At 41.0% G+C, this 23,590-nt stretch overlaps 1 protein-coding gene across 1 annotated transcript; it reads left to right on the top strand.

Moving 5' to 3' along the window:
* Positions 1-2,163: 2,163 nt before the first annotated feature.
* Positions 2,164-22,981, top strand: tlcd3a (TLC domain containing 3A). The gene is made up of 5 exons (XM_061086440.1): positions 2,164-2,460; positions 10,087-10,173; positions 12,686-12,905; positions 19,298-19,393; positions 20,951-22,981. Exons 1-5 carry the CDS (start codon positions 2,339-2,341, stop codon positions 21,254-21,256), a joined length of 831 nt encoding a protein of 276 aa, XP_060942423.1. The 5' UTR covers positions 2,164-2,338; the 3' UTR covers positions 21,257-22,981.
* Positions 22,982-23,590: the final 609 nt, after the last annotated feature.

Genomic DNA, 23,590 nt, shown 5'->3' with positions numbered 1-23,590 from the left:
TGAGTCATGGACAATTCGAATTCGACTTTAATACTGATTTAACTTAGTCAGTGATTAACACTGAACAGTTTAAACAGAGTATATTGGAAAGGTTTTTCATTATTTAAGTTTCCTTCAGGGAATGTACTTGCGTCATATAAGAGAACGACAATAGTCTTCCAGTAACAAGAATTATTTTAAGACCTGAAGAGAAAATTGCATTGATTTACCATCAAATATATGACATCTTGTAGTCTGAGAACCCATAAGAATTAGACCTGAAACCGATTAAATGGGATTAATCAATAATAATAAACAATTTTTTATAACCAATTAAAAATGCCAAATATTCGTTCATTCCAGTTGGTTTATTTTATTTTGTGAGAGTGAATTGAAGAGATGACTTTAATTTTATTTAAAGTGGACTTTGACTTTTTAGTTTGGTCCATGTCTCATCTACCGACGTGGGGGGGCCTTTTTGACCTGTACTGCAGACAGCCACCAGGAGGCGATCCAAATAAGCTGTCATGTCCTGCATATACAATTTATGTTGAGACAAAACAAGTGATGGCCATTTCCACAATGTTCTGACATTTTTAAGACAAAAGAGAACCATTATTAACTAAGGAAATAATAACAGGATTAATCAGTTATGAAAGTTGGGGGGAAAAGAGGACAAAACAAATAGAAGCTCTCGAACATGTGAGTTAAATAGACTTTGTAAAGTAATAAGACAGAACTTCAAGGCAGAAATATGTGTCTGGCACCTTTTTCTGGTCCATCGAAATTGATTGTGAGTCTATAAAACATACTTTCAGTCTTCAATGAACTTACAGTGCGCATCATCATCCATTCATCGAAATACCATAACCTAATTGTTGCACTGTTAACCCAAGTGTATCATCTTAAAATACTAAACTAATGTTTAGAAAATCCATAGCGTTGAGAGCAGTTTGCTGTGTGTTGGTGTAACTTAGACGTCTTGTCACATGAAGCCAGGCGGCCATCAGACACTCCTCATCAAGACCAGTGCAGCCGGGTCAATTGAGTTTAAAAGGAACGCTTACTTGACCGCTGATAGCCAGATCCGATGGCTGATAGTCTCAGTTTAGATAAGACGAACCACAGATAGGCCCATTGAGACAGTGTGGGTTCAACAGTGTTCATGTTTCACCATTCAGCCCCTTATAACACATGTACTGTTGTTTCAGACTTAATTCTGTCTAAAAGTGTATCAAAATGGTGATACTAGAAGTACAAGTACCTCAAATGTTAGTACTTGATTGACTGTACTTTCTATCATTGTAGCATTATTTTCACTTTGCTTGTTTTATTTTTATTTATTTATTGCTTTATATGCTTTACTTAATCTGAAAAGTGTCCTTTGGTACCCTGAAAGTTTCAATATAAAGTTATTATATGTTATCATTATAATATCATTATTGTCGTTGTTATTGTTTTTTTATTATCATCATTATTATTTTGTATCATAATGCCACTATCCTTATTTGTATTATTATAACAATCATTCATACTATTACAATTGATTCATTATTAACATATAAAATAAAATAAAACTCAGAATAAAAGACAAAAACTATTGATTTAAATTTAGAATATAATACAAACAATATATTTAGATTAAAATTACAAGACAAACTCATAATTTTAACTAAGAATCAAAGACAAACGAATTATTTTAACTAAGAATCAAAGACAAATGTATCATTTAAATTAATAATCAAAGACAAAATAATAATTTTAACTAAGAATGAAAGACAAACTTATAATTTTAACTAAGAATCAAAAACAAGCCAATCATTTTAACTAAGAATCAAAGACAAACTAATCATTTTAACTAAGAATCAAAGACAAACTAAATATGTTAATTAAGAATCAGAAAAACTAAATATTTTAATTTAGAAACAAAGACAAACACATCATTTTAACTAAGAATAAAATACAATCTAATTATTTCAACTTGTTCATGATCCAAATGACCTCGGTAAAGTTTGACCTTCAAAATAAGAGCATCGAACCCCTTTTACTCCCCACCCCCCTTGTAAAACTCAACTAGTTCCGGCGCAGGGTCAGGACTTTTACTGCGACAGTGACCACCGGATATTACGTGAGTCCCCTCACCGCAAGCTCGACAGTGCGGTGTGTGTGTGCGTGAGTGCATGAACGAGTGTGTGCCGCCCGGTGTGGATGTCCCTCTGTTCCCCGGTGAAGACGCACCGAGCCCCGGCCTTGTGAGCATGCCCCAGCCCGGCGTGTGACCCGCCGGACGTCGCGGAGCGGCCGCAGGGAGCCAGTCCAGATCCCCGGGGCCGCGTTGGGAGCTCCGAGCACCGGCAGGATGTTGCAGGTTCTGGCGTGTGGCGCCGTGGTGTTCCCCGGGCTGTTCCTCGCCTTCAGGCGGCTGCTGCCCTGCGTGTTCCGCCGCTGGAGCGAGGCCGACGTGGTGCTGGTCAGCGAGAGGTAAACCCGCCTAGCCCGCCTCCATTCCCCGGTGTCTTCTCTCTCTCTCTCCGCGGTAGCTCCGTTATAGCATCGCGGGCTTTAAGCTAGTAACGGTGCCGCTAGCTTGCACCGGCTGCCGTGCTCGTTTAGCCGCAGTGCCGCGGGTTCCGATCCGCCTCTTCGGGCCTTGTACGACCCCGGATCCAGGGTCGATTCCCGGGGATTTTCCCATTCAATCCGCGTTATTTAAATTTCTATAAGGATGATTTGCAAATATGTGTCCCTGAGATTCTGTATGAATACAGGCATGATATAACGGGACGGGAAGGAGGGAGGGGGGGTTGGGGGTGATTAATACCAACGCAGGCACAGTATTACTAGTGTGGATGTGAGTAATAATGTATTTAGTACTCGCATTGCAAATACTGCAACCTTGCATGTATTTGAGAAACTAGAACCCTGCATCCAGCAGATACTCCACTGTATACATTCACATAAACATTCCAGTAAGAGATCAACAGACTTTGGCTTTATTATCAGTGAAAAATACAGTATTATTAGTGTGGATGCGAGTAATAATGTATTTAGTACTCTCATTGCAAATACTGCAACCTTGCATGTAATTGAGAAACTAGAACCCTGCATCCAGCAGATACTCCACTGTATACATTCACATACACATTCCAGTAAAAGATCAACAGACTTTGGCTTTATTATCAGTGAAAAACACAGTATTATTAGTGTGGATGCAAGTAATAATGTATTTAGTACTCGCATTGCAAATACTGCAACCTTGCATGTATTTGAGAAACTAGAACCCTGCATCCAGCAGATACTCGTCACTGCTCCACATACACATTCCAGTTTGAGATTAACCAACTTTGGCTTTATTATCAGTGAAAAACACAGTGTTATTAGTATTAATGTGAGTAATAATGTATTTAGTACTCTCATTGCAAATACTGCAACCTTGCATGTATTTGAGAAACTAGAACCCTGCATCCAGCAGATACTCGTCACTGCTCCACATACACATTCAAGTTTAAGATCAACCAACTTTGGGTTTATTATCAGTGAAAAACACAGTATTACTAGTGTAGATGTGAGTAATAATGTATTTAGTACTCGCATAGGTACGTTGCAAATACTGCAATTGCAACCTTGCATGTAATAGAGAAACTAGAACCCTGCATCCAGCAGATACTCGTCACTGCTCCACATTCACATTCCAGTTAGAGATCAACCAACTTTGGGTTTATTATCAGTGAAAAACACAGTATTATACGTGTGGATGTGAGTAATAACATATTAAGTACTCTCATTGGTATGTTGCAAATACTGCAACCTTGCATGTAATTGAGAAACTAGAACCCTTCATCCAGCAGATACTCGTCACTGCTCCACATACATAGACACATTAGAGATCAACCAACTTTGATGGGTTTATTATTATAAATAACAATAAAAAACGAACCAGTGTTTTTATTTCCCCTACTTGATGTTTTATTACTTTAAATGTGTGTTATATATATTTGTGTCCTTTTGATTGATCAGTGTTGTTTTCCCCCTTCACAAGGATGATTTGCAGATATGTGTCCCTGTGATACTGGGAGAATGCACTCATGATAACAGTGATTGAACAATACTACAGCAAATACAGTTTATCAGTATTCTTGTGAGTGGAATTGATTTGGTGGTACCTTGCTGATACTGCAATTACTGAAAGACTAAAACTAAACCCTGCGTCCCTCAGAGAACTCGTCTCCACCACATAGATCAAGACATTTTAGTTGGAGGCGAACAAACTTTTGCTTTATTATCAGTGAACAACCTCAGTATATATAAAAATAAAACAGTATTTCTATTTCCTCTACTTGGAAGTATAAGATATTTGTGTGCTTTTGATTTATCAGTGTTTCCCCTTTTTATAAGAATGACTTGCAATTATCCCTGTGATAATATAGGACAGCATTCATAATAATGTGTCCTGAAAAATATCTTAGCATAAATGCATAGTGAGTCCTGGTAAACATGGTACAAGAAATACAGTTTTATTAGTTTCCATGGGAATGAAGTTGATCTAGTATTTGCAAATACTTAAATTACAACCATGCGTCCACCAGGGGACTCGTCACTGCTCCACACAGGTAGAGACATATTAATCGGAGGTGAACAAACTTAGAGTTTGTTATAGATCAGTGAGCAAACTCAGTATAAGTATAAATAAACAAATACCAGTCTTTTTATTTCATCTACTTGATATTTATATATTTGTTTTCTTTTGATTTATCTGTGTTTTTCCTTTTACAAGGATGATTTGCGTGTATGTGTCCCTGTGATAACACAGGAATGCATTCATGATAACATGGACTGAAAAATACCAAAGCACAAAGCACAGCGAGTCGTGGAAAACATGGAACAAGAAGAACAGTTTTCATAACGTCCGTGTGAGTGAAATTCATCCGCTCTTTGCACGGAACAACGTGTGTGAGAATACTCTACTGCCCTTCTACTTGTCATGGTTCATGGTTCATGGTTCATGGTTCATATCCTCCCGAGACCAAATGCGACACCTTGCATCCACCGGGGGACACGTCACTGCTCCACATCCCAAGTGACATTTCAGTTGCACAAGAACCAACTTCAGATTTGAGTCAAACAAACAACAGTTAATCTGTGTAAATCAAATACAAACAAACACTCGATTCACGTGCGTCTTCTCTTTGTAGCTGTGTATCTCCAGGGTATCGGGCTGCAAAGTGGAAGAAATGAATATAGTGTGTCTTTGTGAGTCAGTGTGGCCGGCTCACTTGTGCACAGCTCAGTTCAATGCTCATTTGTACGCTGTCGCTCTCGCTAATCCGCCTCTGAGCTCTGGTCAGAGCCGACTGCTGAGTTAGCTATGCACTGGGAAACACAGAGGCCGACCCCTGGATAACGCTCCTACTAATTTACGAATGCTCATCAGATGGAGAATGTTGTTCTTACAAGCGTCTCTGCCTCGGGGGGGATGTCATGCTGCTTGCTCCCCAACACTAAACCAGTCTCTGATATCTACTGTGGTCTCTGCATTTTGTGGAAGCAGCCTCAGTAGGTTTGTGTTACGACGATTTTTAAATTAACAATTATCAGTAATAAAATAATTCATCTGTCTTCCACTGCCTTGCACAAAGACCATCTTGTTAACTATGTCAAAAACTGACTATTTGGTCAAAATCAACAAATAAAACCACAATATAACCTACTTCCTCAAGTTTACTAAAGGTGAAGAAGCTTGGTTTGATATTGGTACGGCCATCTTGCATTTTGGCTTCTTTCGAGTTGCTTGAGAATGCGTAGCAGTGATTATGGCGTGGAGCTGCAGGTTAAAGGTCAATCCAACACACATGCTTGACCGATTCCAAGTCAATCTTAGCTGTCAATCATGACGTCTCAGATAAATGACAGATAAATGAAGTTTTCTATCATGGGCCTTAAAGGAAAACTGTTGAAAACCTAAAGATATTCATGTTTTTAAGATTTGACTTTTCTCTTTTTAAAATCGTTTCAATAAATAAAAAACAATGGTGGATTGTTGCCCTGATTGTTTTATACCTTATCCTAAGTTGTACTCTCATGATCACTGTTTGTTAAAACACACACGATTCATTTGTTCTACCCCGTTATAATTGCGCCGACTAACAATGTCAGGGACGGGTCACATGACTGCGTTAACATGTGATGTTTAGCACTTGTGCTGAAACATACAGTGCGTGTTTCACAATGATCCTTGATAACGACAGTTCATCACCAATCTAACGCTATTATCATATAGTATCAGAAGAACCCTTGACCTACTTGACTCGACAAGGGGTCGTAATGCTCCACATCACCAGCTGTAGAGGCTGAAGGCCACAGTCACTGTTTGCCTTTTCTTTTTTTCACACAGCAGTGGAGTTCTTAGTGCATTTTCTGAATCTGCAGCCTGTAATGTACAGTTTACTCATTCAATGAGGCTTACATGACCAGCTGCCAAATACTTAACGTTATAGATCTAATATAATTATACAAGAACACAGTAAAATAACCATTAATGCATGTCATCAGTTTTGCCTGTCTCGTGCGTGAAAGATCTACTTGATAATATGTCCAATACAAGAGGGCCAACATTAAAGCCTTAGAAATAACTAGACTTCCATCCACATCTCTCACCTATACTATTTATCCTATAGAAAGCAAGTTACATAACGCTGTATTGTTGTTCTGTCAGTTATATAAGAACAGTGTGAAGGACGGATGCTTCACTAGATGTGACAGCAAATGTCAAGTACATTCCTTGGGTCCTGGAACTAGACATGTAAAGATAATAGAGACAATGAAGGAGATTGAAAAGAAGAAAATGTATTTATATATTTTGAAGGTTGTTTGCCTCATGATGACCATGTAATATTTATTAGTCAATTTCATTATTTGTCGATTTCTGTTAGGAAATGGAGAAAAAGATGGAAACAGCAGCTCAATGCTTCCCAAAGTGTTTTGTTTTATTAGATATTAATATTAAGATATATTAAATTAATTTAGATACATGTCCCATTTGCTTTAAGGTGGAATTTTCGCGTGAATTGATACAACAGAAGTAGCGCACATTTTGTTGATTAGTCTAATTGGTAAACCAGTTAAGGAACAGTGCATCTGATTGATAAGTTATGACAGTGATGAGTTTTATCTTATCATTTAATGCACTTTACCCCAGTTGCCTTTTATTTTTTACCTCCGCTGTCACTTTTCTTTTTTTCTCCGCCCTGCTGCAGCGCCGGTGGAACTACACATTACGTAGCCCATTTACTGGAGGAGCAGGGAGGAGAAAAAAAAAAAAAGCACAACTCCTCCCGAGTGTCAGACGCCGTGTGACAGAGCGAGCGCTCCGTGGTGAACGTAACAGTCGGAAACCCGAGGTCGCTCGCTGGCCTGACGCAGCAGGAAAGAAAAAAGACAACATTGCCAAAACAAGGCTGCAAAGCATTCTTTCCTTTTTCCCCCCCCTCCGCTCGCTCCTCTAACCCGTCAACCTGAACCTTTCATCAGCAGAGAGAGCGGGGGGGTTTACTGACAGACACACAATGAATGGGTTGTGTAAAATCTGGGTCTTGTGACAGAGAATGCGACCGTACAGCTCCAGCACGCAGCGAGCCGTGGGGGGTGCAATGTGTGTGGGGCACGGGAAGGAGGTTTTAGGGGAAGGGCTGAGAGAGAGAGAGAGAGAGAGGCCAGTTAGCATTTTCCGGCTCAGTCGCTAGTTGCTAGTCATGCGGCCGGCGTTGCCTTGCCAATGTTGGTGTCACGGCCACATTCCTATTGGATACTGGTGTGAGGTGACAGCAGGTTCACGCCCGCTAGTACACTCCTCGGAGCCAATGACACGAGCTCTGCTGCAGCATTGGCTCGGCTCTTTTCAAGAAATCACACGATGCGTCATCCTGTCACAGGGAAAATGTCATATTTTGTGGCAGGAACAGATTGTTTTGTTAATTGCTGGAAACATTCTGCCCCTTTTTGGCTTAGGCTGCCTGTTAATTGATGGCGTGTCATGCTGCGGCTGCCAGTTCCTGTCCTCTCCTGCTTTGTGGGTCGACTGCGTTTTTAGATCTGGTGTAATTATCCATGAGTTGAGCTAAAATTGTGAAAATCACGACCTCTGGCTTCCACTGCAACCCCACAGTGAGAAATATTGGACTGACATTGTGCAGTTTTCAGATCTGTATAGAAATAGAACAAGACATATCAAATTTGATGAGTTAAATCATTTCTTTTGAAGCATGAAGGGGCTGAATTTACTTTAAATCTGTTGCATTACAAGATATCACAGTTGGAGGTTGCGCAACTAAAGGGTAGTTTGTGGATTGCCATATATATTTTGCTAATCTCACAATTGTTTTTGGTTTGAATTTGGTGGCCTTGGAAGAAAGGGTCTCACAGAAAACATTAGGTTTGAATCTCTGAGGTCAGTTCACAGAAATACACTCAATTTTTGAGATTGTGTTGGTCAGGGTATAGCCTTACCTAAGGGTGGCTGCGCAGAGGAACTCATTGGACCCATGAGTCCATCCATATCCTTTATCCTTCGTGGAGGAGCTGGAGCATGACCCCGTGGACAGGGTCTGGCGTATGGATACAACCATCCAGGCTATAATTTACACCTAGGGTGGAGCTGGGGATGCTTGAGTACCCAGAGAAACCCCACGCAAAGTTTAAGACAGGAAAGTTCAGGTCAGCTGGCAGGTTCGAACCCAGAACTTTATTTCTGAGGAGCACAACCATGTTGCCTAGGACCATGAACGTCTTACCCAAACTTCATGGAGTCCAATATCACAAAGCATGATTTCCAACTTTAATTTTCGCTTCCTTGTCCCAAATGTGTGCTGTACTGTACTAGTACAGTATTAATCCTATGCTAGGGCTGTAAATCATAACAAAATGTGGAAATTGGAAGTTAGACTTCTTTCTAGAACACACAAACCTCACATCCATGAAGACAAAAGACTGATTCACTGTCCCAGCAGAATGCAGCCTCAAGGGAAGAACTGTGTCTCCCTCCACTCATTTTGTCGTGGGTGGTGATGTAATTCCAGAACGCTGAGACATTTAGTTATAAATCTTACCACAACACTGTGGTGTGTTAAAGGGGTGACTGTCTATTATGGCTGCAGCAAGTGCTGGGGGAATAAATTACATGTTTTTTTGATTTCAAAGCAGCTTACTGTCAGTGCTGCAAAGCTGGAGAACAGCCCGGCTGGAGAGCTTGTCTGTGCAAAACCAGCCATTCATAGTTTGAACAAATTGGTATCATAATTCAATGTCTGGTTTATAATGGACAAAAAAACCTCTGTTGCACCATTAGGAAGAAAAATCATCATTCCTCTAAGGACACAACATAAATCAAGTTTCCCTCTGGCCACTGGACACAACATCCGGTTTTCTTCATCATGTAAACTTACAATCAACCAGATGCCCGAGCAGAAGTTCATACCTTGTGAGCATAGTCTTAAGATAGATATGAATGTTATGAATGCAATGCCCTACGCCACCTCACAGAGTTCAAATAGAGATACACCAAGTTCTCCTATGTCACAGTTCTGTTTATAGATGATAGCTGAGCACTGCTAATCCCGATGACTGTTCACTGAAGTTGTAGTTCCCCTGAGGGGACACCTTGCAAAACAAAATGTTGATTGAGCTGCTAGTCAACAAGCCTACAAATCAGATGTCACTTCTTGGGTTCGCCCAATGTGACCTTTCAATTCCTTTCCGATATTTGTTAGTGAGTCGGTTTAATAGTTGTTTCCCATAGCTAAGATACAACCAATCAAATGTCAACCAGTTTTAAAATGTTGAAAGTCTAGATCTGGATTTGATTGGGCTGTTTCATCAAAGGGTCAGAATCATACTTAATAAATAACAGTATTATCAATGCTCAATTAAATGCGTTGCTTGAATGCTTGATACCGGGCAGGCCTGGTGCTGTGGTATAATTACCTCAACCAGTTTCCCGCTCGGGACACAAATGCCAACAGGCCTTCGTCCTAATGTCTTTTTATTTTGTGTCATAACGTAGCCACCCACAATGTGATTAACCAATGTCTTTTTATGTGTCTGTCTCTTTCTCAGAGTGGTGTCCTCCATCCATGCCATCATGGCAACAACTGCAGGAGTCATCATTGTGGCATCATGCAGGGACAACGTCATTAACGACAGGTTAGACTCCATGTCATCTGTTCCCTTCATGAAACTTTCCACTCGTGCTGTTAACCTTTACTTCTCTGAATCCCCTGGTTTCCTATTCCCTTACACTTCATTTATACATTATGATGATGTGTTAATCCTCAGCTATAAGCGTGTGAACGCACTGTTAGCATTGTTCTGCATCTTCTCACATGTTTAGCAAGTTATTTACTGGGGCTTTTGTCCTCTTAGAGAACCACTTAGAGATGCTGAGGGTCACATGTTTCCACCCCCGCACGCAACATAAATGTACTGCTGTATGTGATAATACTGCACTTCCTTGTGTGAATTGGAACTAAACCGATCTTAAGACTTGCACCGATTTGCTTGAGTAATCGCAGCAGGATTTGTGGACATTTTGTCTGTAGATATAGAACTTAAGGGATGAAACAAGGGTTATTTGTATGTCTATACGATGATGGTCCAGGGCTAAATATCCTGGAAGAAGCATAAACACTTGTACCACCCTACTGCAGCACTTTCACCCAAGTAAGCGAATGAAGGCAATGCTATAGAAATGGCCAGTTTGAGAATATGAAAAAACTGCTTCACGTCAAAGATGTTAACTCCATAAAACTGCAGTGTTGTCAATTCAGAACGTTCTGCACAGTGGTTCCTGTCGTGTCATGTGTCATAGTCTGGTTTTTTAAAAAAGAGGAACTTCCTTAATTCCCACAAAGTATTTCTTCTCTCCAAATCTTTGCAAGGACTGTCTTCCCACTTACCTTATTCAGCTGCCTCCATCCAAGCCCTGCCTGCCTCCCTATCAGCCACCTGGCAGCCTGATAGGGTTAGCATAGCGTTAGCCTCCCTGTGCAGAAAGTGCACTCCGCTAAGCTAATGCTAGCCTATTAATCCCACTGAGTCAGCGGCCAGACCCGGGCAGCCCCAGTTTCAGGCCGTTAATCTCCACCAACCGCTCCCCTTCACCCACAGGACTTAAATCCCCCACAATGCTGCTCAGTTCTGCTGTCCTCTGACGTGCAAACGGCACGGAGCTTATCAGACACATGCTCCAGAGTCAGACCGTGAATACTCTTAATGCATCACAATCTGTCAATTCGTTTAGCTCTGCTTCAGCCGCAGTGCATTTTCAAAGGTGTTGCAACGGAAAAACCCGCAAATCCTGCAAAAACAATGGAGGGGTGTTTATATACAGCTGAGAGGAGAGGCTCCATCCCAGGGGTGAAACCCCTTTAAAGGAACATTCAGGTTGACTATCAAGGTAACAACAGACTCGGATGGGACAAGATAAATGAGTAGAAACATTCTAAACAACGTCACTGTTTACAGACCAACTCCGTGCTTCAAATTTGACCCATCGGGCTTTCTGTAGTTATGAATGCTTGATTTTCCAACCTGTATTTGGGGGGTGCAGTGTCCTCAACCTCAGGTTCACACCCTGCTCCTCCAAATATGGTCACTTCTGATTACAAAAAAACAACACGATGGTGCTAAAGCCAAACTCGAGGCAAGTTTACAAACCAATGCCACTTGCTCCTAAGCCACAAAGCTAAAGTAATAAGAGGGAGGTATTCCTAAAGCCGTGGAACAACAGTACACACAGAATAAGCATTGCCACACTAATGCTCTAATACAACGTGATAGGACAATACCAACAAAACTACATATATGCTGTATCCTACAGAATAAAATGAACAGGGAGTATTATCTATCTTGCTCAAGGGCTCCTCAAAATTCTTATTTACCTCAAGCTCATCCTTTAACAAAGGATGTGTATAGGTATGATTTGGAGCAGTGTTTCTTTATTGTGTGCTTCCAAAAATAGCCCATACGAATTTTCTATTGCCTGTAACAGAGCAAGTATATTCGCTAACGCATTGAGTCATGTTGCCTTCATTCCTCCCCGAGCTGTTTGTTGTGCCTTGCTGCTCTTAATCCATCCGCTGACCTCAAGATCCAGCGAGGGGTCGGAGGTCAGTAGCTCAGCTCTGCCCTGCAGCTTTGCTCCGTTCTGTCCACATAATTAACCATCACCATAATCGGTGCTCATTAGTGAGCTGCAGCCATCCAAGCTGTTTATTATACTGTACGTACATAAGCCTGCCTTCTGCGTGCAAGCACGTGAGAGAGTGGGAAGGCGAAGGCATAAGTTAAATTAGGGTTTGTGTGTTCGGGGATTAAAGTTCTCTGTCGCAATGGCCGGCCTCAGTCAATTGGATTCCAGTGAGGCCATGAGATCAGTGTGAAGGCAGGAAATGGCAAATTCGGGGCGTTGTGACATCCCGAGCACATCACACGGATGTTCATGACCCAAAAGCAAATAATAATAATATTAATAAATATCAATTCAGGCTAAACTTACAGGCTTCTTCCTTTTCATATATTTTAGCTTGAAAACCAATGGTGACCATAGCTTTGATTCTAATAAAATCTTGCTTTACCCATATATCCTTATCTTGTTTAATATCCCCAAATATGCAGATGTTGAATATTTTCATGTATATATTTCTTTTCCTATCAGGCACTGGCTGGCCACATCCTTCGTCATCTGGTACGGCGTGCCCTACATGACGTACGACCTCTTCGCCATGTACCTCAGTCACTACCACCGTTTCCGAGTCAAAGGTCACGAGGACTACAAGCAGCACTCGCTGAAGACGGTGAACTCCTTCGTCCGCAGGGAGTTCCTGCTGGTGCTGCATCACATCGCGCTGCTCACCATCCTGCTGCCCGTCACACTGGTGAGTGACATGGAAACTGAATGAGTTCAGGATGTTCTGGTGGTGATGGATCTCTAGTTTACTAAATTAGCTGCTGGCAGATGTCAAACCTCATCCAGTACAGGAGCGAAAAGCATTAGCATCACAGATCACAATCTTCACTGGGGCAGAACTACAACTGTCACGGTGTTGATCAGTGTGTGATTCCAATTCTTTATTTTTGTGACTAGGAGTCATTGAGGTGGTGATATTAAATGACCCGTTTTACCTGTTTATCGAATTTGAGGGCTGAAATATAAGAATAATCTTTTTCCAGATCAACAGAAACTAATCTAAACTAAATTTCTGCGAATCTTTCTGTTTTTATTATTATTTTTAGTTATAAACTAAACATCTTTAGTTTTTTAGACCAAGCAAGTGATTTTTAATATGTTAGCTTGTGGTTTGACAAATTAAAATGGCCATTACAAATCATGAATCAATTGATAAAATCAGCCCTGTTCTATTTAGGAACACACACACACACACACACACACACACACACACACACACACACACACACACACACACACACACACATATGTGTGTGTGGGTGTGTGTTTGTATATTACCATTTTCAAAGAATACTGCAGTGACTTTTAACGTTTCTGAGTATATTTTTCTTCTATTCCAAGCAGCAGCCATTTGTTTAGTTCAGTACAGTACACAAATTAAACAGGAGAGTTAAAAGTCACTTGTCATAAACAATACGTCATGTGCTCTCTTGATTCTGTCCACTGCCAGTAATGCATTATTAGTTTGTGCTACAGTATAATGTAGTCCATTGTTTTTTCAAATCAATCCTTGCTTTAAACTGCATTATCTTCTAATGAGTACCTCCTAATGGTTTAAGTGGAAACAAAAAATAGACCTGGTCCTCACTGTCAAGTAATTCTCGAGTCTCTGCAACTCAGGTTTCAACCTGTATTGAAATTAGTTTAGAGCTCCAGCGGCTGTCTGTCGTGTAGGGGAATGCAGTGCATGTGGTTTGAAAGGGTTTACTGCTTTGCAAAGTGGTTTGCATTAAAGTCAAATATACATAAGAGATGCATTAGCATGTTAATCCACCGTCAGTTCACCACAGCATTATGGATACAACCAGATAATCTCAACAACATAGAGGACACACAGTTTGCTGACTGTAGCTCATAGATTCTACTAATTATGGGTTTTAGGTTCATGTAGAAACAAATGTCTCTCAAAAAGAAATCTTCAGATTAGGCTCAGTCCACTAGATCATCAGCGTTACTGTAATGGAAATAAAGTAGTAGTTTACTGGTTAAAGATGGCTGTGCTCGTCTGTCTGATCGTAGACTAATGTCTGAAATTATAGACTGAGTATAAATATTAATGACATGACGGTTCCCTAAAAGTGAAACCAAGTCGTTTGAATTGTCCCCTGAGAGCTGGCTGCAGTATAGGTTCTAAACCCCACCTCCTTTTGTGCAGATGGAATATCTACCAAACTAAAAAATCTAAATACTCGAGTACATGTATCGATGGACCTTGCTACCACAGTTTCATACACCTGGCTCCAAATAACGTAATCTGCGCACGATGGCAGTTTTTTCATATAAAGGATAGTAGTGCTCTATTTTTGGATAGTGGGAGAAGTGTTCAGGTTAAAACCCCTCTCACAGGGGTTTAAGGGACAGGGTGACCTTTTCAAGCGTTCCCTAGCTTTTATCTATTTTCTCTTATCAGAGTTGGGTGATTGGTTGGATCATTGATTAGCTTTTACACATTTATCTGATTAATTGTACCTGAAATTTGAACTTTGGTCAAACTGTTACCGAATAGTCATCAGTTTTAAGCAATAAAATCCACTTATTCACTTATTTACTGTGTGGTCACGGGAGGACGTATTTACATTCACGCTCAAGTGTTCAGGCCTCAAATGAATAAACAACAGGAAAAGAAAGAGCACACTTAGCTATTGATCACTTTCTTTGAAGAAATACCAACAAAAGACTATTTATGGTTGTCTTTTACGTCCCTGTGTTGTAAAGGGACTAAATGCTTTGAGAGTGGACAGGAAGAGGTTAAAAAAAGGATTTAAATGGATGAATATGCAGGTAGTTGTTACAGGAGAGGGAGGAAGCAGGCCACAAAAGAAGAGCGGTGCTGTGGGGCACGACGACCTTTGAGTGCAGACATGACCAGCACACTGGAAGCCCACTGAACTGTTAACCCTCAGGTCACCATTGCTCATTTATAGCAGCAAAGTTAATTCCTGTGAATTCATGTGAGAAAGTCTATGTTCTATTCCTGCAATCGGTTCGGGTTTCTTAGAAAACCTATAGAATCGGGTCATTCAAGAGTTTCTGCTCCAGGCTGCCTTCGACCTGTTTAGTTTACAGCAGCAGGTCAACAGGACAACTCTCCTTTCCGACTCCTATCCCAGGTTAGCGAGCCAGGTGCAGGTGAAACCCGGCCCTTTGTTTTGAGGTAACAGTCAGCGGCAATATGAGATCCCATTACTCTACATTATTCAGCTTCAGCTGCAGCCATCCTCTCTTTTCTGTATACTCACCACCCCTCCCTCTGATTCTCCTCTTGTTCCCTCACTCATCAGCTTTCTGCCACACCGGTTTGTCTGTGTAATACATGGGCTGCTAGATTTACCCAGGAAGCGGTTACACAACAGTGATGTGCATTAGGAGGAAAATACCAAACCCTTAGGTGTAGATGATTTTTAATAAGTTCAATACTCTTAACAGAAAACTTAGTACACACTTTGTATTTGGAAGACGTGGTAGGAAAAGCACAGTTTAAAATAATATCATTTATTCTTCTTTTAAAAATTCCATTTAGATGTTCCAGTTTCAGGCTCCAGGTATTGTTTATGCCCAGTAACTGACCTGGCATTTTGGGATAATTTAACATTCACCCGTATTTTTCTTCTATGATAGTTGGAAGAAAGAATGTTGGTTGCTAAACTGGCAAATGATTCTGAAAGTGAATCTAATAAAAGCTCAGAGATTGCATCCGTCCACCAAGGCCATGTTTTAATGTGTTCCTGCTGACACACAAACAGATAAGTGGATCCATAACCTCCTGAGCAGAAATAAATAGTTCAGCTCTTAACCAAATCCCGGAATGTGGTCACAAGTAGAGATACACAGATTGTATCTGTCAGTTGATACTGGCCTCTATACTGAGTATCCACATATCTGTTATTTGTCAATGTCATTGTACATCTCACTGTGTGTACTACACGTTACAATCATCTGGTCATGTTGGGCACATCACGTTCTGTATTTGGAAGAAGAGAGAGCACTTCAATCAGATACCGAGAGATAGATGGGAAAGGAAACGTCTTATCATGAGTCCTTAGTTACAACATCTGGACATTGTGTCCTTCACGAGGATGTTGGACTCTACTGTAGTCATATCAGACCTCAACCACTGATCCTGAACCAGCTGATAATGGGTCGGGTATCGGATCAGGATACCTTCTGGTAGCCAGCGCCTGTTTTAATAAGTTCAATAATCTTACTACACAGTTTGTATTTGGGCGAGATGTGGTAGGAAAATTACAGTTTTAAATTCTAACAACATTTATTGATATTTAAAAATTCCATTTAGATGTTCCACCTTCAGGCTCCAGGTATTGTTAACGGTAATTATTTCGGGGAAATATTGGCCAGGAGGAAAACTCGAGGTGGATCAAGAACACCTGAGGGATTACATATCACATCTGAACTGGGAATACTTAAGATACACCTGAGGTAGCTGAGGGGGGGTGTCGGGTTATAGCTGGTTTGCGAGATGCGGGTCTGGACTATTGTAATTACAGGTAGTTAGCTGTCACCATCTGCTCTGTATATGTTACTTCACTACACAGGTTTTAATGGTGTTGCATCAACAACTTGTCAATATTGCTGAGCTTTAACTGCACAATATGTAGTTTATGTTCATGTTAACATTCTAGCTCCTGGCTAACGGTGATTCTCTGGTTGTAAATTCTTTTAATTTGCACATTTACAACCAGTTGTTGTTGTAGAAATCATTGGAGGGATAAAAGAAAACTTCAAATACACCCATTGTTCTCAGAGGCTGCAGGAAGAGTGGTGATTTAAAGGATTTCGGTTGGAAAGTGCAAAGGCCAGCGATGGTTAGCAGTGCATGGCGATGATGCATTATTATAATCATGGGGGTAATATGGGTCGGGTAAACCTTAACTTGTGTTTTGTACAGCAGCTGAAACACCAACAGAGATAAAGTCAGATACAGGTGTATAACCCACACGCCAGTGGGAGGTGGGCAGTGGTGGGAAGTTACGAAGTAGAAATACTTTGTTACTGTACTTAAGTAGATTTTTCACATATCTGTACTTTACTTGAGCATTTATTTTCCTTACGACTTTTTACTTTTACTTGTTACATTTGAACAAAAATATGTGTACTTTCTACTTCTTACATTCTCAAACTGGCTCGTTACTTGAGCAGTGGAGCCGGGCGCACCTCTCTCTCTCTCTCTCTCTCTCTCTCTCTCTCTCTCTCTCTCTCTCTCTCTCTCTCTCTCTCTCTCTCTCATCTAGGGTTCAAAATTTGTAAAATTATACATTACATACATTAAATTCATATTGTTGTTATTATTTTTCAGTCAGTTGAGATAAATCTTGAGGAGAAACATTTTTGATTGTTTTGTGTCTGTATAGGACTACTATAAAAAGCACTTTGCATTTTTAATTTTGGTACTTGTACTTTTACTTTTGATACTTAAGTACATTTCAACACCAGATACTTTTGATAATTAAGAACTTTTAATATGAGCTACATTAAGACTTTTACTCAAGTCATTTTCTGACGGGTGACTTTTACTTTTACTGAAGTCACTTTCAGGTAAGATATCTGTACTTTTACTCAAGTATGGCTTTCAAGTACTTTATACACCACTGGAGGTGGGGGGTAGGGTCAGGCAGCCAGGTAGATGGTAAGCTGTGGGGGGGGATGGTGTAGTGTTCCCCACTGTGGTCTTAGTCATTCTTACATGGGCAGATGGCAAGGCCACGTCTGGAGCCACTCATGCTTTATTCATGGTCAGCACACAGTAAGCTAGACTACCGGACAGTGCTCCTCCTTTTGTCTGGAGTGTCTCTATCCATCCAGATGGATCTTCACCTATTCTAGGACGGCCTCTCTAACCACACGGCACTGCGCCACTGGTCAATATTTGAAAGCTTCAGTTCATTACTAATGTAGAAGACATGGCTCCCTCCTCCGCCCCATCAGCCCACCTCTATCGGGCTTTTATTCCATCCTGAAGCTGTGGTCGAGTAAAGCATCCTCGGTTCGGGATTGAAACATGATCAGTGCGTCAGCGGCTAGCGGATGTGTACAGTTCATATTTGTACTTGTGTTTTTCCATAGAGATCACCACACCTCTGTTGACTCTTGTTTAGAAATGCACACAAAGAGTCTATAGCAAATTTTTAGTTCAAACAAAGCCTTGAGGATTGTTATTGTTCTTTCATTGATCCTAATGCTTGAATGTCATCAGAATAGACTCCACCAATGGTTTTCCCTAATGCAGATTTTCTTGCTCCGGCTTTGAGGACAAAATTAAGTTATATGGATTCGTGGGTACCAATGTTGATACTGATATTAGTAAAATATTCCTAATGCTCTTATATATCGGCCGATGTACACACGTTAGAAAAATCATTTAACCTTTCTGATATAAATGTAATTGAGACTTGATATACAATGACAAATAAAATGAAATGAAATCTATTATAAACATAAATATTGATACAAATCTGTCTGGTAAAGACTTAAATTGGCTGAATTTATTGGCAAACCGACCTCACGTGGTTCGCTCTCTCGTGCAACTGAGCCCGAGTGACGGGAACACAGACTATAAACTGAAAGGGAAGTTCTCGTGTGAGAGAGCTGCATTGAAAGCCACTTGCAAGTTCGTACACAGCTGCTGGTTAAACTGAGGCCTGGCCGACTGTGTGGACTGTAAAAACATTATAGATGAGTGTGCAAGAGAGAGAGAGAGAGAGAGAGAGAGAGAGAGAGAGAGAGAGACCAGGCGAGCCCAAGGCCGATGTTGCTGCAAGGAAACAAAAAACGTACAGATCTGTTATGTTGTTATGAAAAGGATAAAAATGTTTGGTTCCTAATGAAACTGGTGGGACAAATTAGAATATGTCAGATACTACATTTTAGTTTTTGCTCAAATTCGAAGATTGAGATTGTGGCTTCACCAGAACCAACCTTTTTAAAGCCTGATATTTCTCCATGTCTGTTGTCGCCTCCTCTGCTGTGACAGGTGTCGGACTCGTCCTTGAACGTCAGCTGTGTTTGTCTCCATGCTCGTGTTTGTTTGCTCACACTGTTGCTCTCTGTTTGTCTGTTTCTCAGTTCTTCAGGCAGGACCAGGGGGATTTCTTCATTGGCTGCCTGTTTCTAACAGAGCTCAGCACTCCCTTTGTCTCCCTGGGGAAGATACTCATTCAGGTGAGACACAACCTAATATACACATGTGCATTCACCAGACTCACACCAGGCAGCCACACCAGTGTCATGTCTTTGCCTCATTCATTTAATATCTTTAAAAGCTCTGTTTTGATAATATGAAGAGTTAAAGGGCCACCATCACTTTGTCAGACAGGTCAGTTGGCACAAAGTTGGACAATCATTTACTAGAATAGCTCAGCAACCATGACCACGCAGAGTGGGCCGGGTGAGACTGTCACCATGAACTGAAACTGTGGGCATCCTCATCCTTAAGCTTGTCACCGCTTTAGGATGTCTTGCTTACTAGGTTACTACAAACAGAAGCAGCGTTTTACCTCAAATCATTTTCAGGCCCTTAATTACACACCAAAAAAAATTATAAATTCCAGCTAGGTCATCGGCTCCACTAACTCCCAACACTTACCTCTATGCACCAGTTAATTACACTTGGGTAAAGAGTATTACATTGACGTCCTATTAAAATTAAGACTTCAGTTGTCATAGAAACTCAAAAGGTGTTTAGTTTGTCCGGTCTGGGCTACTGTAAAAAACATGGCGGCCTCCGTAGAGAGGACCCGGTCAAGATGTAAATATAAAGAGCTTATTCTACGCTAAATAACAATTCGTACAATTTAGATGTTTAGTGAACAAATTACTCTGATTATTTTATATTCAGTTTCTGCCTATAGATCCCTTTCACCTACATTTTACACACTGGACCTTTAAGCCATCCAGCAGTGTTACAACTCTCTATTCATCCATTTTGTTTTACAGTTTCTGCTCGGCTGTGCCTTGCATCTACAAAAACACATCTCTATTAAATTTGGGATGCAACTTGTCACTGTAGCATCGACTGTTAAGGTGCACGGCTCATCCCAGATAATAACAATATAAATGCAAGTCGTTAGCATTCAGCTAAAAGGCCAAGTTTACTCTCCCTGTCTTCCACACATACAGTGGTCCTGGCATCTTATAGTCAGACCAGCACATATAGTCAAAGGCAGTGTGTCTTAGAAAACAGAGCAATCTAAGAATAGAAGAGTGTTAGTGTGAACTCCAGTGAAATCAGTGGAGCGTGAGCTTTCAGGTCTTTACTGACATCTGGTGTCAGCAAAGAAAAAGAGCAAAGCAAAGCTGCACCGTTCTTTTCTGTCTTTTTTAAAAAAAACCGCTGCCCTCCTTTTGGATTCGATCAACAGAAACTCTGCCAGACACTTTTTACTGCTCTCAACAGCAGAGTAGATCTTAATGGATTTCTGTTGTGTGCACCAGGATCCTCACATTGTTCACTCCAACCCTGAGATGAGGCTTTCTCACTTCTATCAGAGATATAAAACCATTACATGATATCATCGGGCTGTACTTTGGATCAGGTTTAGCTCATTAACAATAATATAAACTGATAATGAGAATGATATTTACACGAAAGGGAAATCAGGAGATACTTCAACGATTGAAACTTGGAAACAGGGTTCAAACTTGGAAAATGTCTTTTGTCTTCTGGCACAACTTTAAACATTTCATCCCCATCCTCTCTCCCTTCTCCTCCTCCACCAGCTTGCCCTCCAGAACTGCTGGCTGCACAAGGCCAATGGCGGCATGGTACTGTTCACCTTCTTCATGTGCCGCATCGCTCTCTTCCCCTACATGTACTGGATGTACGGCCGCCACTATGGAGTCCCGCTCTACAGCGTGCCCTTCCACCTGCCGCTGTCCACCAACGTGGGCAACTTCTGCATCCTGGCGCCACAGGTCTACTGGTTCGTGCTGCTCTGCCGGAAAGGCTACCGCCTGTACAAGCGCAGCCGATGTCCCGATCCGTCTCCTGCGGTCACAGTCACTGACAATTCTAAGGACAATTGATATCCGGTTCACGATTGCTCGCTCAAGCTGCTCACTCAGCTACTAACGCAACTACTTCTACAGAGGCACTAGTTTGACTTAACATTTTTCGAACCCCACCATTGTACTGTAGTACACCAGGACTGCCTGCTGTTGTCCCACAAATCCTGGGCATTTTCCGCACACTTTTAATTCCTCTGTTACAAATCTGCTGCCTACATGGACCTCTCCACCGATCGAACTCTAACTACTGAAGTTTGCCGACTGGGGTGTTTTTTTTGTTTTTTTTTTGGATTTGGCTCTAGCCTGGATCTTGTTGAAGTGCAACCCTGCGTCCGTCTACATCCTCAACACGGAAGAATGGTCATGTTTGCTTCACTGAGAGTAGAACATGGAGTTAAAAGCACCAAAAACTGAAGAGGAGCTTCCATGGACAGACATCTTATCTCTTACTCCTACTGTGTTTACAGCCTCTGCTGATTTGAAAGGTCTGTTACAGTGTGTGTGCATGAGTGTGTGTGTGTGAGCGGCTGTTACGACAGGTTGTATTTATTTTTATGGTTTTTCTGTAATGTGTCCGATAGTTTCCCATCTCATCCATTCACTAATCAAAGAAGAAGGATTAGGAATAGCGGTGGGAGTGAACTCAGGCAGTATTGGCAGGAAAAGGTATGAAGAGAACAAGTCGCCTCATCCACACTAGAGAAATAACAACAGCTACAGTTGTTAATACCCATTAATGTGATGTAATGTTAAGGTTTCAGCCCTGTTTATTGTGTTTGTAGTTTCCCACACTGCATGCCCTCACGGCAACAGCCCCACATTCCTCACCGGAGCATCCAGCCCAGATTTATGGTCCTGATTCTTTTGTTTTCAGTATCCACCCCCTTCAATAGAGCCACTGTTGTTCAGCATGCAAACTGTATCCCCATGAATTGATGCTGCGCTCGTGGACTCTCTGCATTTTTCAAGGGTTAGGAGGAAATATCATCCTGTGTTTGGAGAATGGTGTCACCGACGAGAGGTCTTAGCTGAGGGGAAGCATTCTTCATTTTCATTTGAAACCATTAAGAAATATGCCCCATGCTGGATACTGAAAAGACCTCAAAAGAATCACTTTCAGAAAAATATAAACCAGGCACCAAATAATAAGTCGACAGGATGAGATTTGGACTAACCTTCACCTGAATTAAGTTCTGAAGACTGAGTATAAACTGAGCATGTGAGGATTTTTACTTGAGGGTCAATTTGGCTTCTTGCTGCTGAGAGTTTATTTTCTGGATCCACAGTCTTTGTTTGGAAACGTCACAGCTGTCACAGAAAAACGCTGACAGTCTTTGACCGTTGCTACGTGTTGAAGATTACTTTTCTCCTATAGGCGCTGGAGACTTGGTCAAAGCCGTGGGACAAACTCAGGGTCAAGGTCAGAGCAATAAGGTGGGCAGGGGGGGCTCACCAGGGCAAAAAAAACAAGACAGAGGTTTGACATTTCTGAGCAATTTATCCACATATATAAACACGTATGAATTGAGGATATTAGAAGATGAAGTTCAGTAAGTGTTGAGTTTCCCCAGGGCTCCGGAGATTTGTATGCACTTCACACAGGGCTGTACATACTTAATGTTTTTAGACATTTACATCATGTTTTAATCATATAAAGCTAGTTTTAAACCTTGATCTTATATCTATATCATGCAAAGCAATTACCTTTGGATTCACAGTTGCATAATGACATTTATCGTAGACTTAAAGGCATTTCATTTTGAATATTATATTTCTTCATATCAAGTAATGAGTAGAAGATATTATTTCTGCAGGGTTTGTTTCATTCACAGTCTTAGACCCTGTTATTTTAAATCCTTGGATAATATTCTTGGTCATTCAAGCTTTATACTGAACTAACTGATTAAGAATGTGTTAATGGCCTTTTTTTACCTATGCAAAAAGAGGCTGCAGTGCATCTATACAACACTAACGTCAAGCCATATCTAATCGACCCACGCCTCCGTATGTCATGATCTTTTTAAATATTTGGGGGAAACTACATTCATTTCCCACTGTACATTTCTACCAGGACTCCAAACCACAAAAGCTTGAAGAATTATGTGTGAAGTTTTCCTCTTTTATTTTGTTTGTTCTCCACATATCTTTCAAATTTACCCTCGAACTGCTGAAAACTGCAAAGTGTATATTTACAGTTTTTGACGCGTACAGCAACAACAACACTATTACAGATGAAGCTCTGTCGACAAATGTGAAACGAGGTTTGCTGTTTGGAAACTGACTCGATCGATCGGTTTCTGAGCTTGAACACAAACAAGATGCATCACTCGAAGCCGAATGCTTAACGACACT

The sequence above is a fragment of the Limanda limanda genome, chromosome 14, assembly GCF_963576545.1.
Source record: "Limanda limanda chromosome 14, fLimLim1.1, whole genome shotgun sequence".
Lineage (NCBI taxonomy): Eukaryota > Metazoa > Chordata > Actinopteri > Pleuronectiformes > Pleuronectidae > Limanda > Limanda limanda.
The sequence above is the reverse complement of the archived record's forward strand: the minus strand, read 5'-3'. Positions and strand labels throughout refer to the sequence as shown.

What these genes read in the sequence shown, in the direction of transcription:
- tlcd3a (XM_061086440.1), top strand. Translation starts at nt 2,339, where the DNA reads ATGTTGCAGGTTCTGGCGTGTGGCGCCGTGGTGTTCCCCGGGCTGTTC. An exon ending in GACAACGTCATTAACGACAG is followed by an intron (nt 10,174 to 12,685) that starts GTTAGACTCCAT and finishes TTTTCCTATCAG; the next exon opens with GCACTGGCTGGCCACATCCT. An exon ending in TCCTGCTGCCCGTCACACTG is followed by an intron (nt 12,906 to 19,297) that starts GTGAGTGACATG and finishes TCTGTTTCTCAG; the next exon opens with TTCTTCAGGCAGGACCAGGG.